General features: G+C 32.3%; 1 protein-coding gene across 1 annotated transcript; it reads right to left on the bottom strand.

Annotated features, from left to right (window-relative positions):
• Positions 1-11,148: 11,148 nt before the first annotated feature.
• Positions 11,149-11,685, bottom strand: LOC111882620 (probable histone H2A variant 3). Its single transcript, XM_023878994.1, has 2 exons — positions 11,548-11,685; positions 11,149-11,466 (listed from the first exon to the last, which is right to left on the bottom strand). Exons 1-2 carry the CDS (start codon positions 11,662-11,664, stop codon positions 11,149-11,151), a joined length of 435 nt encoding a protein of 144 aa, XP_023734762.1. The 5' UTR covers positions 11,665-11,685.
• Positions 11,686-20,511: the final 8,826 nt, after the last annotated feature.

Consider the following 20,511-nt stretch of genomic DNA (forward strand, 5'->3'; position numbering starts at 1 on the left):
TATATACACTGAGTGATTATAGAAGGAATCTACGGGTCTTTCTAAGGTACATTATTGCATAACATAGGAGCTTTTATTTCACATTTTATAAAGAAAATATTGGATTTTCTGGAATCATGCTCATTCACTTTTACAAGGAAAACGACATCTTTTTCAAATAAAAATCTTATGAACTCACCAACTTAAATGTTGATACTCTTTCAAAACTACTTGTGCTCTCAGGAAATTAATGAAACAGGTAACCACAAGCTTTTGAGGATGGAACGCTACGACGTTTAACAATTATTTTGATATCATGTTGTAAACAACTATTGAAACATGTAACATTTGAAACTATGTAACTTTTTCAATTTTATTTATGATTGGTTGTATTGACTTTAAGCACTATTATACTCGTTGTTGTGATACTATACATGAAGTCCTCCACCACCCGGACGTTTCCGCTATCCTTGGTTTTGGGGGATGACAAAGAACTTGTTTTGGTCACAACGTTTTCATCTGGACTTAAAGTCAAACACAAGTTTTGCCTACATTCTTGTTTTAACATGATGGAGGTTTTGAAACCATAAAAACTAAGTGTTGGGATTAAGAACTTAAGAAGTGACTTAATGATCCATTTTGGTTTTCAAAAATAATAACATATATACATGTATTAGAAGTACATAAGCTTATGGGGAAAATCTTAATGATAAAAATCTTAGAGGGTACTTTTTTCATTTTGGTAACAAACATTTAGAAATGATAATAGGTGGTGTATAAGAGGTACCTAAGCTTAGAGGAAGGAAGAATAGCTTGGATTTCTTTTGAGATGATTCAATTGGATAAGGATCAAGTGGTGTAACTTAAGTAAAAAAGGAACTTAGTGTTGCAAGCTCAAGATTAAGGTGAGTACTTCTACCTTGGAACACTTGTCCCCATTGTATGAGTTTTTTATTTACGTTTTCTTTATGTGATATAATATGTAGATTTTATATTGATTGTTCTTATATTTTGTTTCCATCAATACATGTTTTTTTTAATGATTGGGGTGTCCTTTATACATCCAAGGACATGTTTTTGAAAATGGGATTTTATTTAGGGTTTTTTAACTTATAAAATGATATTCGGGTTGACTACCCCTTTTGACCTCACATCTTGAGTTATTGGGGATAAAATTCCATTATCTTCTTATGTTTTGATTTGTTTGAAGGTTTTTACGACATGATAATTATATGTGAACCTTTATTGCTATATAGAACTATGAGTGCATTCATGAAATGACATTTTGGAAGTGGTTTGGTTTTGAAGCAAAAAAGGCTTTATTTTTTAGAATTTGATTTTGGAATCATAGATATGCATTCATACTAGGATGGGAGACTTGTGTGTTCATGTACTATATCCATTGCGTGTTGATTTGTTGTGAGTAGATTTCTAGATACTCCTCACGTGCATATGTGGGTTCACTACCCCTTATGTAGGACTAGGGATATGGATACTTAGTTCCTAGATTGATGGTGGGATTTCAACTTAACCGGACAATGAAAAGGAGAGTGACCTTTTCCTATCTATATCATACTATACTTATAAATGAGACATTTTTCTTATCACCTCATGCATTTGAAACCCCTACACAAATTTCCAAGCACCTCATGCATTCGAAACCCCCACACATTTCACCTTCAAAGTAATTAATCACACTTCATGAAAGGTTTTATAACTTAATATAATATGTTTAATAAGCAATTAATGGATAGTCTATTACAAAAATGCCATTCTCTTTCAATAGACACACAAATACAAATCACATACAAAATTCACAAAGAAAACAAGTTTAAAGGTTTTGTGTTGGTTTGAGGGCTTTGGACCATTTTTCGAGCCATGTTATTATGTTAAAGTTTTTAATTTGTAAGTTTGTTATATACTAATTCTTTTTTTATATATTTTTATCGGTTGAAGTATTCTTTTAAGACAATCATTGTAAGTTGTGATTGAAACTTTAATTTAGTTTAGATTAGATTCATATTATCGATCATATGTTTTGGAAAGTGATATATATATATATATATATATATATATATATATATATATATATATATATAATATCTAATTAAATGTTGTATATATGTTTGTATGTTTGTGTTGCTTCAAAATAATAATTAATAAAAAATCATGGATATGCAATATTATCCGTAGTATCCATGTAAGTCTCTTTAAAATGAAAAATGTCTATTTATCACTTTATATTTAGTATATGTTTAACATTTTAATTATAATTATAAGTGTCTTTTAAAAGTTTTTTTCGTTTATTAATAAGTGGTTTTAAAACTAATGAACCATAATTATAAACAATAAAATCAAATTATAAAAATCATGGATATTTCATATTATCCATACAAGTCTCTTTTGAAATGCAAATTGTCTATCTTATCAGTTTATTATTTAGTGTATGTTTCATATTTTAATAGTAATATTAAGTGTTTCTTAAAAGTCTTATTTGACTTATTAATAATAATAAGTGGTTTAAAACTAAAAAACAATAATTTTAAATGATAATAACATCAATTTATAAATTACATAATGTTAATAACAAATAAATTGTATTTCAAATGAACATCATTATTGAAATAAGAAAATAATCGCATAAGTAAAAATTTAAATTAATCAATTGTAACACATCCGAACCAGGACAGCGGAAACGTCTAAGGGCGGATGACGTCATTGTATAGTACCACAACAATTGAACATGAATGAAGCATAACAATCATACATCATACATTGAGATAACACACTTACATTGCTTACATGTTGTATATGTTCATGAAATTACACAAAAATGACATAATGTATGAAATTTCAAAATGCATTAAATATCCAACATCCATGGCCCAAATACCTGCTCACTATGTCCCTGGGAATACAAGTCATTTTGAAAAGAGTCAACATAGAATGTTGGTGAGTTCATAATCACATAAGTAAAAATTTAAATTAATCAATTGTCACACCCCCGAACCAGGACGGCGGAAACGTATGAGTGCGGATGACGTCATTGTATAGTACCACAACAAATGAATATGAATGAAGCATAACAACCATACATCATACATTGAGATAACACACTTAAATTGCATACATGTTGTATATGTTCATGAAATTACACAAAAATGACATAATGTATGAAATTTCAAAATGCATCAAATATCCAACATCCATGGCCCAAATACCTGCTTACTATGTCCCTGGGAATACAAGTCATTTTGAAAAGAGTCAACATAGAATGTTGGTGAGCTCATAAGCATGTTTGTAAGATAAGGTTTGTAACATCTTTGTTTGTAAAAAATTGTAAGACTCTAGAAAATTCGATATTTTCTGTGAAAAAAATGGTTTGCGAGTCTCGTTCTAAAACTGTGAATAATTACATGCATGTACTTTGTTTTCTTTTTGTTTGTAGTTGTAAAGTGTAGGTCCCCAGAAAATCCCATATTTTCTGTTGTATGAAAAATTGTAGTCTTAAACCCTAAGACTGGAGTGGTGGTAATAGTGTACTGAAAAATGAAGCGTATTTTTGTATTTTTATAAAACCAGTGAAGTGTATACTTTCCGTAAATCCAAAATAATGTTGTTAATCCCTATGTGAGTCGTTACAACCATGCTTGATGTGACTGATATGCCTGTCATGACATTCTTCAGGTGTTGATTTCGGTAAGATATTTGTCACCCTAGACTGACCCCGTCTAGCTGTAGCGAACAACTCAGGTGTGGGGGTGTCAACCCCATATAGATCTATACATAATTACCTCGCTCTCCATCCAGGAGACTCTGGTTATAACTACAGGACTTACGGTGTATGCTAGGTAGGTACGGTGAAGGAAAGTGTCTCACTAGAGCATTAACAGATTTACGCAAATTTTGAGTCCCTTTATCGATTAAGGAAATAACATATCCTTTGCAAACATGTGACAACTATTTTATGACACGCGATTTGGCAGATTTCATATTATTCAGCTTATGACGTGCTTTACAGATTTTATGACACGCATAATCATTATCCATGCCTTTAAAAATTTTATGACACACAGTTTATGACACGCTTATTTTTCTGTCATAACTTCTGCTTTGTTTATCATTTCGGTTAGATTATTTATAACACTTTTGCAAATAATCCTTAATTAACATGTCGTATAGCATAATTTTTTCAAGTTTTTAAGCCATCCCAAAATAGTGTCGAAATAGTTAAAAATATTTTACTAATAAAATTAATGTTAGCAAAATATTAAATTTTCTAGTTTGTTTAACACACTAAAATTGTTGTGAGAGTTTTGTAACACAAAGTACTTTATTTTGTTGTGACTCTAATAGATTTCTACAATACACATGAAATAACTTATGAAATTTATTTTATCCAAGTATTTGTGTAGTTATGAGTGTTAAAGGATATATATCCAAAAGTTAATATGCTTGAGCACAACACTCATATTCTTGTCATTTTTGAATGTACAACCCATATCCACAAGATTTCATGCAACATATATGTTAACAAACACATTTCTCATGATTTTTATTAAGATGTATAAGATAAACTCCATGTTCATGCAATTACCCAAAGGTTAAACACATAACACATTGGTCCATGCAATTATCCAATGGTTAAACAAAAACTTGACTTGTATTCCCCCTCCCCCCCCCCCCCCCCCCCAAAAAAAAAAAAGTATGAAAACTCGAAAATAGTGGGGTATGAAGCTCACCTTGAAGATTTCGAGTCGTAGAAGAAGAAGAAACAAGTTGTTGAGCCTAGACTTGTGTATCTTGAAGGTTACTCGAAATGGTGATGCTCTAAGAGGCTACACACGAAAATGTTGTGTAAACATGGAGTTTTAGTTTGAAGTGATGCAAAAATATTTGAAGTTTACAAGATTACTTACAAAGCTCTTGAGAGTTGCTTGAAGAAAACCTCACAAATGGCACACACCCTTACAAATTTTTTAGAGAGAATGAGAGGAACTAGGGAGTGAAATGAGTAAGAGATTTGTGTAGTGTGTGTTTGGGGAAGTCGGCCGATCATAAGGGGGAAAATAGGGAAAAGAATGGGTTGACTTCCTTAGGGTTTGATGTGATACATGCATGGATACATGAAAATCCAAAGCATTGTTGCATGTTGGATAAGCATGAGGTGGCACCCAATTTTTTCCCCATTTCCTTTTTGTTTTTTTTTGTTCATGCCTTCATCGAAACTATGGGGTTTTCGGCTTTAGGGTGGACAAAAACACCCTAATACAATAAGAGTTTGCGGTTTTGAGATGTATGGGGGCTTTTTGGGTGTTACTTGATCCAAATAAAAGGGTTCTCGGCCCAATGAAGGCCCAAAAGGAGTTTTCGGCCCAATAAGGCTTAAGGAAGGCTTTGGGCCCAATACGGCCAAAGGAAAAGAGTTTTTGGCCCAATAGGGCCCAAGAAAGAGTTTTCGGGCCAATAGGGTGTTGGACCGATAATTCTTGGACCAAGGCCCAAAATTGATTGGGCTTAGCTATTGGATCAAGTTTTTGGGCTTGCATGAGGCTATTTCGACTTGAATCACAATATATGCACGTATGAACTTAAATAACATTGTAGTTTGAATTTTTGCAAATTTGATGTTATAAAGCTACATAGAGGAAATGGTTTTGTACATGAATCACCTCTTTCGACCCTAATTTTGCTAGTTGTGACATCATCCCTCCGTTAGAGGGAATTTCGTACCGAAATTTGTTCTGGAGTAGCCTTCAAGAACTAGGGAAAAGATGGGTGCATCATCTGGTCTTCGTGTTCCCAGGTGAAATCTGGTCCTCGTTTGGCGCTCCATCGGACCTTCTCAATGGGAATGCGACTTTACTTTGTTCGTTTCACTTCTCTATCCATGATTTCAATTGGTTCCTCAACGAAATGGAGATTTTAATTCACCTAAATTTCGTGAAGCGGGACAATGAGAGTCTCGTCAGATAAGCATTTCTTTAGGTTTGACGCATGAAAGACAAGGTGTACATTGTTGAGCTCTGGTGGTAATTGCAGCTTGTAAGCCACCGGACCAATCCTGGAAAGGATTTCGAATGGTCCGATGTATCTTGGATTCAAACTTCCCTGCCTTCCAAAGCGTATCATCCATTTCCATGGAGAGACCATTAGTAGTACACGATCACCGACTTGGAATTCTAAGGGCTTCCGTAAACTGTCGGCGTAGCTCTTCAGTCGATCTCGAGATGGATGGAGTTGCTCCCTGATTTGAACGATCTTCTCAGTTGTTTCCCTGACAATCTTGGGCCCAGTAAGAGGGTTGTTTGGTACCTTCCCTTTTTCCAGATGAGTATCCCCCACCTCAGCCCAACAGAGGGGTGATTTGCATTTTCTCCCATATAAGGCCTCGAAGGGGGCGACCTTGATGCTTGTGTGATAACTATTGTTGTACGAGAATTCGATTAGTGACAAATGGGTATCCAATTCTTTTCCGAAGTCTATCACACAGGCTCGGAGCATATCTTCCAAGGTTTGGATGGTCCTCTCACTCTGGCCATCTGTTTGAGGATGGTAGGCAGTGCTAATATCGAGCTGGGTTCCCAACGACCTCTGGAGTGATTGCCAAAATCACGATGTAAATCTGCTATCTCGGTCAGAGATAATAGATTTTGGCACACCATGCAGCCTCACAACCTCCTTTATGTAGATTCGGGTAAGCTTTTCCATTTTATACATCTCCTTTATTGGCAAGAAATGGGCGGATTTGGTCAATCGGTCGACAATCACTCAGATGGAATCCAATCCGTTTGCTGTCTTGGGCAATTTAGTTATAAAATCCATTGTTATTTTCCCCCATTTCCACTCGGGTATCTCCGGTTGTTGAAGGAGTCATGAGGGCTTTTGATACGCTACCTTCACCTTGGTGCAAGTCAGGCACTTGCCCACGTAGGTAGCAATTTTTGTCTTCATATTCGACCACCAGTATTGTTGTTTGAGGTCTAAATACATTTTTTCGGAACCCGGATGGACGGAGTATATTGATTTTATAAAATTAAAGCATCGTCAAAAAATCCGATAAATCATAACAGTAGTTAATTATAATAGTTGAGAAATAATTAATTTTATACACACATAAACTTTCAATAGAGACCATTAAATGATTTTATTTTAATAAGTGTTATTTTATCTATTGTTCAAATTATTTATAATATTACACCAATTAAATGCAATAATTGTTACTTATAACTAATATAAATAACATAAATATATTCAATATCATATAATTACCAAAAGTTTAACTACATAATTTTATTCCGCGCAACGCGCTGATATTCGCCTAGTCTATATCTATCTATATCTATATCTATATATCTTATAAAGCTAGCATTTTTTCTTTCACCACATTCATTTGAAACTCCCATGCATTTTTCAATTTCTTTCTAATAATGGTTACAAATTGATTAATAAAATTAAATAAATATCAAACATAAATTGGAATCATATGCAAACTAAATTTCAATATTAAAACACTATTTTTCTTTCTACTTATAAAGTTATGTTTTTTAACTTTTAACAAATTATACTTAATTTATTAGTTTTAATATATTGTTGGGTGTAAACCATTATCATTTTAAAGCTACAACTTTTGAACAATTTGAAGAAAATACTTAAATTATAAATTTAAATATAATATTACAGGATCAACTTAAATAAAAAATTTAGTTTAACTTAAATAACACAAATAATATTTTGTAAATAGTTAAAACTGATAAATTATAGTGTCTTTCACTACAAGAAAAATAGCCTTTTACGACGCGTAATGCGTGTCGTAAAATGCCCAGACGACGCGCAAATGCGTGTCCAGAAAGACCCTGTCATAACGAGAGTCGACACACTTTTGCGCGTCGTCTATAGACGATGCACATTTACGACGCGCATTTATGACACGCAATGCGTATCATTAAAACCGCTGTCAAGAAAGGCCATGTCATAAATGAAGATGACACACATTTTTGCGTATCGTAATTTTTATATTAAAAAAAAATATTTATATATTTACTAATTTTCAAATTAATTTTGCATTTCATGTCTCATAATAGAAAATAAAATAACATATACAAAAAATACAATCCATTGCACAAAAGTTAATGTCATACAAAATACAAAATAAAATACAATAAATCAGAAAGATAATTCATTGCATTAACATGTCAAATACACATAATCATCCCTAACTATATAACCTAATACTACATTGCTATTAAGGGACATCATCATAACTCACTGAAGGTCTTGGAACAATGTTCTCGTCATCAACTCTTACACCAACCTTGCTTTAGTAGATGGTCTTGTAGCTACTATCTTTTTCAGCGATAAATCGCCAAATATAGCATACCTGCAAATTGCAAATTGTTCTTAAATCTCAATACAAAGTATATATACATATGTCCAAGATGCAAATTATTCAAATAGGTGTTCTAAAATGCTTGCTACTTTTTATTCATGTCTTATATAATAATTCTATTTATTCAGGGTATAAGGTTGTGTGAATGACATACTTATCTCCGTTACTTTGAATCAACACCATCAAATAAAAATACCCCTTCCAATTACATTGAAAACAGAACAAACATGTAACAGAAAAACTTGAGAAAAATTCAAGTAATCAAGTCATAAGAGTGTGCATGTAACAAATCTGACAAATGCAACCTGTAGGTCATGTGATAGATAAATATTATGTCACATTTCCAAATCACACAATTAATTACAACATACAAGAACAAGCATACCCTCTTGAGTTTCAATGGGGTGTTAGAAAAGAGAGAAACCTGTAGGTCGTGTGATAGATAAATATTCTGAATTTTACTTCTTCCACTGCAGCTGACAGCCTGGCATTCACCTTTTCCATCTCATCCAGCTCTTTCATCATAATCTAAATCCATTTTCATAATATCAAGTTTGAACAATTAGACACTATGATTAGTAACAAATATTTATTAAAAAAATAAGAAGAAGAAGAAGAAGCTTTGATAAATGAATTGCATACCCGTGGTGTCAAAATCGGATGTGCAGTGGTAGAAGATGCAAATAGTAATTGTTACAAACCTTGGATAAAAGTGCACCTGTAATGATAAATATAATAAAGAGAAACAAAACATGAATCAGAATCACATTGACAAAAACAAATGTGTATTATTGAATATAAATATGTGCATCTGCTTCTATCTTCAGGAAGGGCATTGTCTAAGTTGGATTGCAGGGCCATGAGATCAAATTGGAGGCTGGAGATCTGCTGCACTAGTCCTGGTGCTGATACATATGTCGACAAACCACCTTGAACATCTAATAAATAAATAAACAGGTAATCAAGTTTAGAATTTCTTTATTTGACAATTTTATTTATTTTATTTATAAACAAAAAAAGGAGTGTAATTTACTTGAATGGATGCTGAGAAGGTCTCCGACACCATGTAAAAATGTATCTTTGATCATATGTAGTTGAAACAACCAACTCAAGGCTCTATGCCATGAAATTAAAAACATGGAAATCTCTAATATACATGAAAACAAAGGTGAAGCCATGGGAAATGATGTCTTGGCGGTGCTGTTGAAATAACATCCATTCCCGTAATAAGCTAGTATTGCCTTCTGGTTTACCGTTTCTTGTAGAAACAATAGATAAAAGGGAAAACCATAGTAAAACCCTATATATTTTACCCCAATGCCTAAATAAACCCTTATATTTATTTTATGTACAATTTAACCATTATTAATATTTAAATCATCTACATCAAAATAACTTTTTTTTGCAGCAAGGGTAAAATCGTCAACATCAAAATAAATTTTTTTGCAGCAGCCCTGTAATGGTAGCTGCGTTTTTTACTGATTTCAGTACACAATCTCAATTCAAGAATGCAAAAAAAAACCTTAAATTTTTGTCATGGGACAAAAATTCAACCTGTAATGTCTTTGATTCGATTATGTTTCTTTTATTTGGTTCAATTTATGTTTTTTATGTTTAGATGTGTTTGTTTTGGACAAAAACATATAATTATTCAATTTATGGTGGTTGTTTGATGTGCTAAAAACCCAAATCAACAACAAGGGTAAAATCGTCGAACATCATTTTTTTGTAGCATTGGGGTATGTTACTGGTTGCCAAAGTGCAACCGGTTATCAAGCATTAAATGGGATAAAATAATATTAATAATGGTTAAATTGTACATAAAATAAATATAAGGGTTTATTTAGAGATTAGGGTAAAATACATAGGGTTTTTCTATGATTTCCCCTAGATCAAAACTGCACAATGAAAGAAATGCACACACACACACACACAAAGGACCCCTACTCACCTGTAGCTTGCTAGGTTGGTCAATCTCACGGTAAACAAAGGAGACTCGTACATTAGATACTCACAACAATTTCGGTTCATCTTTGCTGCTTAGCCTCAAATATATATCTTGACCAAGTCTATTGGTGAATGTCATAAAAGGACGCACACTGATTACCTAAAGTTGACAATAAAAAAGGTTTAAGTTCTGGACAAAAATACAAACACATAAGAGAAAAATGAAGATCATAAGCAGTTCTTGTCAGCATCATAAGCAACCTTTGTTGGAATAGATTGAAGATCATAAGCAGTTCTACCAGACTCTATCAAGGTTCCAAAACCTACAAGAATCATGATTCGTAAGCATTGTGAGCTTGGATGGTTGTATCAAAAGGTAATCAGATATATTTGTGAGAATATAGATGGTTTTCTTAGTGTGAAAAGGCCACTGAAGCTTTTTGCTATGCATTACAAGATGAGCTTTTAGGGTATGACAAGCTACTGACAATACTTCAATCACATGATCTTTCTATGAGGAGACTCTCAGTCTGGTTAGTTGAGCCAATGGTAATGATGAGGTGAATGGTTGTTCTTGTGGACAGTTGCAGGTCTCTAAAGGGTAGGGTAATGGCTGGAGCAATTCACTTACACATACAACATGGTGACCCTATTCTTCATGATTTCATGAAACAATTACTTCAAAAACTCTCTTCTCCTCTTTTCAAAATGGTAAGGAGTTGGGTCTTGGAAGGCAATCTTATCAGGTATATGCATATTGTGTCAAAAGACTCATATACCCCTGCATTATGAAAACAAGACTGTTACTATACAGATAAACCCAAAAGTTCTTATCAGGGGACAATCTCATTTTTCTTGCTTTTCTCTATTAAGTTGATGAGGGAGTTGTGAATGTGAGGAATGACACCACCTCTAGCAATGGTCCCTTTGATAAGAGTATCAAGTTCTTCATCCCCACAGATGGCTAACTGCAAATGGCGAGGTGTAATCCTCTTCACCTTCAAACCTTTGCTAGCGTTTCCAGCTAACTCAAGCACCTCAACAGTTAAGTACTCAAGAATGGCAACGGAGTAACCAACAACAGTGGCTCCAACATGTCCATTTGCAGAAGTTCTAGTTTTCAAATGGCGATGAATCCTCCCTACTGGAAACTGAATTCATCCCCACATTAATATTACAACACCAAAAGATACAACAATAATTCAGGAAAATAGTTAGGGTTTATGTCAAACCTGGAGGCCAACTCTAACAGATCGGGAAATCGGCCTCTTCTTATCTTTGTCCTTGTTAGCTTCTGCTGCCGCCGATGTTTTTCCGGCCAATAAACCCTTCCCACCCTTTCCGGCCATCTCTCCCACTTACACGAATGCTTTCGAGAAAAATAAACAAAGAAGATATTTACAAAACTTGACGGAAATCAAATTCAGGAATCAAGAAGTTGGATTCCATAAATACGAAATCTCAATTGGAGATCAGGCATTCGAGTTTCAACCAGTTTTAGACTTTCAGTCAATTATACATTTGAATAATCGATTTTTTAGCAAATTCCAGGCTTTCATCGGTTGAGCCAGTTTGGTTTCCGTGATGGGCTGATGGCGACTAGAATTAAGAATCTCAACCTAGAATCAAAATCAGATGGAAGAAATCAGAAATTATAACATCAGATGGGAAGAAATCTATGAAACGAGTTGAATTCCTTTGAGATACCGATGTTAATCATTAGAAATATCGATCGAGAATAGAACAGAGAGTCGCTTCCTTTTTTGGCGTTGAATTTTTTGTTGGGCAATCTGATGAGAAGCGATTGTTTGAGACATTGATGTTAACCTTCGCTTCGTTTTTCCATCCTTCTACACATTATGCAGGGCAATATGGTCATTCTCAACCTATAAGCATAAAACCATTTGATTATGAGGAGAAGCGAAGAAATGGTGATGGAGCAAGGTCTGAATCATTTCACTACCAGTCGATCACCACCAAAAACCCTCGCACATATTGGGTTGAGAGAAAACGAGAGAAGAGGAAGCTTAGAATAAAATAAAACCCTAGCACGTCCTAAAGAGAAGGGAGGTGGCGATGCCTTAGGGTTTGTAGAGAGAAGGGAGATCCAGAGGAAAAAGTGAAGAAGCGGGCACTTCAAAATTTTAGAATTTCAGAGGATTTCATTTTCTACCTTTAAAAACGCGCATTTGATAAAAAATATAAAGCGACATTTCTAGAAGACATGCATTTAAAACAAGTGCCCTCCGTGTTTGTATTTTTTTTACATTAATCTTAAGGCACGCAAAAACGCGTGTCCTCTATCCTTCAAATTTTGGAAGGCTGACATTATTTTTAAGGTCACACAAAAATGCGTATCGTGGATCAACGAGTGTCATTGTGTGCGCGTCATTAAAGGCTATTTTTCTTGTAGTGTTTCTAATACTTATTATAAGTTGGTTAATGAAGTTAAATAAATATCAAACCGAAAGTGTAATCATAAATAAACTAAATTTCAATATTAAAATAATATTTTTACTTCTACTTATAAAGTTATTTCTTTAATTCTTAAGAGATTATACTTAATTTATTATATTAAGATGTTGTTGTATGTAAACCATTATCAACTTAAAGCTACAACTTTTGAACAGTTTGAACAAAATACTTAAATTGTTAATTTATAATATAACATTACAGTGTCAACTTAAACATAAATTTCAGTTCCACTTAAAAAACTCAATGAATATTTTGTGAATAGTTAAAAATGATAAATTATAATGCTAAATGCAAAAACTGAATTATAATCTCAAGTTAACTCAAATATTTCCTAAAGATATTTTTATAATCGTTAAAAGTTTTCAAATAAGTAGTTTAAAATAACTTACGATAACAATAGTTAAATATAACTCTATATAAATGATTATATTGTTACCTTTAAAATCAAAAGACAATGTTTGATGTTTTAAATAATTATAAAGATAGAAATTAAAATGTTAAACAAATAAATTTCAAAAAAATAATTAACAATAACAACAACTATAAATAACATTAAACCATATATTATATTTAATTTTATTCATGAGTAACTCGCAGGTAGAAGTCATTCAAACGATTGAGATTATGCAGTTATAATAGATGTATATATTATCATATAATTCAAAATAATCAATATATTATATCCATTTAGTATACAAATTATTGTATCAAATTTAACAACAATGTTATTATTATATTTAAAAAAACATATATTTGTAATGATTTCAACTATATAGGTGTTTCTACGCAACGCGCGGGCATTCACCTAGTATCTTATTATAGAGGCATTTTTCTAAGCACTACCTTGATTTGAAACTTATATCTTTTTGTAATTCTTTGTAATAATGATTTTTAATTATCATTCAAGAGTTATATATATATATATATATATATATATATATATATATATATATATATATATATATATATATATATATATATATATATATATATATATATATATATTTCACATTGGTAGGATTCAAAAATTTTTGGGTGATTGTATAATAGATTGGAAGCTTCAAACAAAATGATTTATGTGAAGAAAATAATTGTTTTTCAATGTCTATTTTTATATTATGCAAGTTCGTTTTTCGAACAAAATCATTGATTTGTTTTTATTTAATGTTTTAACATGATTTTCTATTACATGTAATATTGTCTTATATGTGAAAAAATAAGCGGGAGATGATTTTCTTCATTTGTCATAAATTATATTTCTTTATCGAAAAATATAAAATATATATATTCTATGCAAGATAAATGCCTTTAAAAATATAATAAAAATTACAATTAAAAAATAACTTTTTAAATAATCTAAACAAAGTTATTAAAACTGTAAATTTTGAAAAATCTACACATTGGGTTGATTTTTAAATGTACATTGCCTTAACATGGAAGGGTTGATTTTTAAATGTACATTGCTTTAACATGGAAGGTACAATGATTCATTTCTAAAATAAAAAATTGAACTTTTATTATGTAACATTTTATATCCTTGATGGTTAAGTCAATATATTATATATTTTTATGGTATAGGAATTGGAATTCTTCGTCCCTATATGTTTCATTTAATTTGTAACACTCTTTAGTTTCTAGATGGTTAATCCAATTTACACAATTTTAAAACTTTATATTCTAACATTTTTTTCATTGATATAATTTTTTTTTTCAATTTGTAAATTTTTTTTGTAATTTGAAAGAAATTTATTTTTTATAATAACATCATATATTCATTTCTTCCGATTACAACATTATACTTTTGAAGAATCTACTTATTTGGGTTGATTTCTCTAAGTATATTGCCTTCACATGGAAAGTTCAATATTTTTTCATTATATGTTTAGGGTTGGAATGTTTTGGTTTATTATAATCACATTGCTATATTGTTAATTAGATGATTATTTCTTTATCTATGTGTATAAGTTGATCATTACTCAATAATAATGTTAAGAATGAGTAGGTTGTTTATATTTTACATAATGATTTGAACTCTTCCATACCATTCACAAGTGGAGATGGTACGCAAGTGGTTGCTTGACTTGCTTTTTTCAGTTATTTACTGACATCTTGCAAATCGTTTTCCAAGTTTGCCAAAAAAAATATTATTTACTTTAAAAATTGTATTATAATATGATCGCTAAATAAAAAAATTTCAATACTATAATATATTCAAGGAAGATTTGGTTTACTTTTAAATTTAAATAATAGATTAAAGTTACATGCGAGTTAGATTATATCAATCAATATGTTAATTTATCAAAAATATCATTTTCCATTCTATTAGTGTAATTAAGAGACATTACATGTTAGTTTGATGATAACATCTTTTTTTTTCTTTTTTCTTTTTGGCTAAAACCGAACCAAAGCCAAATATGTTGTTTGTTTTAGTTGCACAACCCATGTGTTTGGGTTTACGGATATTCAAAATAATGTATATTTGAACTTTTAACTAATCATTATAAATTTATAGGCAAAAGTTATATCGATCTAAATTAATAAAATTTTATAAATCTTCTATTTTTCATTATAATTTATATTTATCAATAGTGTTTTTATTTTTTAACTCGTGGTTTCCACGGGTTTTAACCTACTATATGAATATGAGTAAGTATTAGCAAACTTTAGGGACATACTTTATGTGTTCTCAAAGTGCAGGTACTCGTTTCACAGTAAAAAAATGGACATTAACCATTCATCCCATGACTATGATGTTAAATCTTCATATTTGAGAGTTTATATCTTTCTGTTTGACTTTTGAGAGGTGTTTCTTCATATTTCATCATTCATGTTTTTTTTATATGGAGTTAAAGTTTGACAATATATACAAGGGTTAAAATTTGATAAAAATTAGTTAAAAAATTAATGGATGAAAGTTTTATATAAAGAACTGAAGATTGTTATAATTTTCTATATTATCTTACATATTTTAAGTGGAAGATAAAATCATCTACATTAATTTACATACTAAAACAAATGATGAACAAAACACTATCTTATATTTGGGTTTTTTTACACCCTGGGTTTATATTCACAAAATTATTTGTTATAATGGTGTTTGGAAAAAAATCTGATAAACATTAATAGCAAAAAAGAAATGTCAACAAAAAATTATATATATATATATATATATATATATATATATATATATATATATATATATATATATATATATATTAAAAAACAATAAAAATAATTAGAAAACTAAAATTTTTAGTAAAATATCAAATTTTATCAAAAACTCCTCTTTTTGTGATGGGCTAATTTTTCAGTAAAACTTGTGTTGCTGGTAAATCAGACATAGGCGGCAATAAACTCTTTTAGGCTACCAAGATGGGCTTGATGTATTGGGCTGTCAAAATAGGCTGCTGGACACCTCCTGCACTGCTGTTCATGAGGCCAAAAACCGGACCATACATTTTCTGCATGCACTTATTTTGGGTGAGATCGAACATCAATGAGTTGGGAGACACCTGTAAATTTTCAGCTCAATCGCACAATATTTGCCCCTCCGTTTGATTGCTTGAAGAAAGTCACGCAATACTGTCAAAAATCCAAAAACTCATTTATATCACTTTCTTTTTCTAGTCACTCACAGATTTTTCTACAGAACTTTAATTGTAGTTGCAAGGCTTTCGATGTAGCTTTAATGATGCTCCAAAATATCATCTCGTTCGTATAAATCTACACAACATTAGCTTAAACGAGTAAAAAATATTCAAAATAATAAATCTAACGATTTAATATAAAAAGAATATTAAAAATGCTAAAACTAAAAAATACATGCTAAAATTAATACAGAAATTCAAGGTATCAATAAACTAACCACAACATATACATGCCCTATTAAGTAGATTTTCATCTATCTTAATAAATAATATTTATATTTATCTTAAAACTTGTGGTCAAATGACTTTCAAAATATTATCCACATGGATATTCGATAATGTATTTTTTGTTTATGTGACCAAGAAGACAACTTCACAAATACATCTCATCCAACCATTTTGTATGTATTTTAATCAACAATGATATATTGTTACTATATTAGTTTTACAGACTTCATTACCGAGTTTGGTATGTAAAATAAAAAACACCTTTTATAAACCAAAATTGCTTTCATTTAAATTTTAAAACAAGTCAAAAACTCATGAAAGCATGTATACATTAGCAATTTTAATAATAAAACCATATATAAAACACTATAGAAAGTAAATTGATTCTTAATCTTATAGATAGTAGTGAGGGGTGTGACAACCGTCAAATTCGGGTCAAATTCAAAGCCAAATAAAGGCCAACGAGTCGAAAACAGTAAGTACAATATGTACTTGTTTAGTAGAATTTACTCCATGTCCACTAATGTACAAACACCTTATATCAATACAAAGTATCACTCGAAAATTTCACATATTCAGAAATTCTAAACCCTGGTAGGGTAAGTGAACGGACCGACTCGATAAAACATTATTACATACCCTTCGGGGGTGTGTAGCGTTCATAACGAGTCATAACGGGGAGTGCAAACCTTGCAATACAAGGCTGAACACTATTAACAATCATAAACAAAGTCTCTTTAAATCTCTTAACTTTTTATTAAACACTGGGGGCACCCAACCCCTGTAGCGTAGTAAAAAATTACTCGAGATGGGAAGATTTCACGAGAGGTAGCAAAAGGAACCGAAACCACCTATGGACCGAGCCTACCTTCGTTCCGGAGCCACATACGGCCCGAGACCTCTTTCGGTCATGCATTTACTTTCGGTCCGAGGCTATGTTTGATTCATCTCACTACGGCAAGGCCCAAACTACTCTCGGTTCCATATTACCTTCGGGTCATCTTTACTCACAATTCAAACCACTTTCGATTCGAGGTCTCATGAACCAAGACATCACACCAAATTTCCCCTCAGCCTCACAACTCAAACCAAAGTAGAAAGCCCAAAAGGGACCCTCTTGGTCCGGAGTCCTCTAAGTCTGGAACATGACCCTCTAAAATGTATCGGACAATCTTCGCATACCCCGGAACACCCTTCCTTTTGTTTTGAAAACTCCTCATCCAGAACCAACCCGCCTCGAAAGGATCCGCACCAGATGAGTTTCGCGGCCTTGGAAGACCAAGGCCACTCTGGGAGTTGATAACCCCGCACCTCCACTCTGGAACCATGGATGACCCCGGACGGATGATCCCAACTCCGGACGGGCTCTCCTGACTCCGAGCGCCCTATCTCACTTACCAATCTTGAAGAGTTAATACACGATTATGATGTCTAACACTCATTATTTTAATCATATTTTGGGGAATTTCTTGCTATAAACCATATCTTTTGCGCAAGATATTCTTCAAGGGTTGGTTGACTTTTCCAAAAAAAAGTTATGACACAGCCCATTTCCTATAACCACTCTATGACTACTTTATGGCATTATTCCCATTGTTCCTAAACTAATCAATATCTTTCTCCCAACACTCCATCAGATTTCCCTGCCCCAAATCCACTCATTAGATCCTTAATCCTCACTTATAAAACCCCGCTCATATCCTCCACAGACACACTTTTTCCCTCCCATTTTCTCTCTAAAACTCGAAGATCTCCAGGAAGTTCTCGACTTTCACTTCACTCTCGGTAAGTTCTCCATTTCCACTTTTGAATATTCCACCCTCCATCACTCTATTCACAAAAATCTTATACAATTATCGCCATTATCGTTCCCAGGAACTTTAAATCTTCAAGCTCTTTTTCCAAGTGTTCTTGACTTGGAAACCTCTCCTCTTTCACGTCCATCTCAAAGGATCACGTAAGGTGAGTTCATACCCCTAAATTTTCACGATTTATTCAAGTTTTATGGGGGAGAATACAAGTTACAACGCTAAAATACATCCTAAAAACTAGTTAAACAGTGTCCAATTTACAAACACCTTGTAATATGTCGAGCAGGGTGTATAGTAATATGATTTTTATGTTTTGAATGTATTTCCTGTTGGCTGATTTCACGAAACGGAAATAGACATTCATGAAAGGGTTTTCATTATCCACACACACACACACACACACACACACACATATATATATATATATATATATATATATATATATATATATATATATATATATATATATGATAAACTATTGTAGGTATAGTTTATGGTACATTACCACTACAATCACATTTTATAAGGGTTCATTTACACTATAGAATAAGGATTTTTCATTCATTTTACACATAAAATCGTTAACGTAAATTGTGAGACACTACTTCATTGTACTCTCAGAGTATTGGTAAAATTCATGTAGTTATAGCCAAAGTCTCTTATAGAGAAAGCGTGATAGTTGTGTATAGATCTATATTGGGATTGAAAATCTCGCACCCAAGCTGCTTGCAACAGCTCGGCCGGCAGGTTAGGGGTGACAAATGTCATAACATTCCGACGCCTGAAGAACGTCATCACAGGTCTTCTAAGTCATAGCATGGTTATAACGACTCACATAGGGAGTTAACGAAACATATAGTTTACAGGGATTTATTATTTAACATGGGTTTTATGTCAATTTAAAACCACCTTTACTACTATAAGTATGGAAATCTACTTGTACATTTCGGTCTTTGGTTACTAAGACTACACTCATTTCATAAGGAAAATATTGGGTTTTTCTTGAAACATACACATTCATTTACAATGTTTTTAAATCCTACATGCAAAAAGCTTATGCACTCACCAGCTTAATTGTTGACACTCTTTCAAAATTACTTGTATTCTCAAGTAATCAATGAAATCAGGTAACTGCAATCTTTTGAGGATGGAACGCTTCGGCGTTTGACAAACTATTTTTGATATCATATTGTAATCGATTTCGAAACATGTAACAGTTGAAACTATGTAACTTTTTTCGATTGGTTCTATGTACTATGATAACTATTATACTCGTATGTCACGACACTACGAATGAAGTACTCCACCCCCGGACGTTTCCGCCATTCGAGGTTTGGGGGTGTGACAAGGGGCTCGGTAGCCATGATCATATTCAATACTCTATTTTTCAGCCTTTTACTTCCTTTTAGTCATCGCACATTTTTACAAATATCAGTACTATATCTCGAGTTCAATACTCAGGAGTTAGAAGTAATACGCATATGGAACTATGAACATATATATGATTGTACCATACTCGTTGTCTTGTATCTTCTTTAACTATTTCACCTATATTGGGCATATATGCTTTCTTTGTCTTGTTCCTTGCAGTGAAACCATATTTCCTCCTCAAAATAGTTTGATGTTTCTCATAATCATCCTTTCTTTTGCGATTAGAATTGGGGTTAGAGTTAAATGTCCATACTTTATTGTAACATCCCGATGTCAAGGTAATTTCAATTTCAACCCTATTTTTGCTTAATATTGCACTTTGAACTAGGGGTGTAAGTGAGCCGAGCTACTCGTGAGCTACTCGGGATCGACTCATTAAAAGCTCGACTCGAGATCGAATTAAACGAGCCTGGGCCAAGCTCGAGCCTAAATATGAGGCTTGTTTATAAAATGAGCTCGAGCCGAGCTTCAGTTAGTGGGCTCGCGAGCCTAAACGAGCATATATATATATATATATATATATATATATATATATATATACACACACACACACACACATGCATACATTCATACACACACACACACACACACACATATATATATA

The sequence above is a fragment of the Lactuca sativa genome, chromosome 1, assembly GCF_002870075.4.
Source record: "Lactuca sativa cultivar Salinas chromosome 1, Lsat_Salinas_v11, whole genome shotgun sequence".
Classification (NCBI taxonomy): domain Eukaryota; kingdom Viridiplantae; phylum Streptophyta; class Magnoliopsida; order Asterales; family Asteraceae; genus Lactuca; species Lactuca sativa.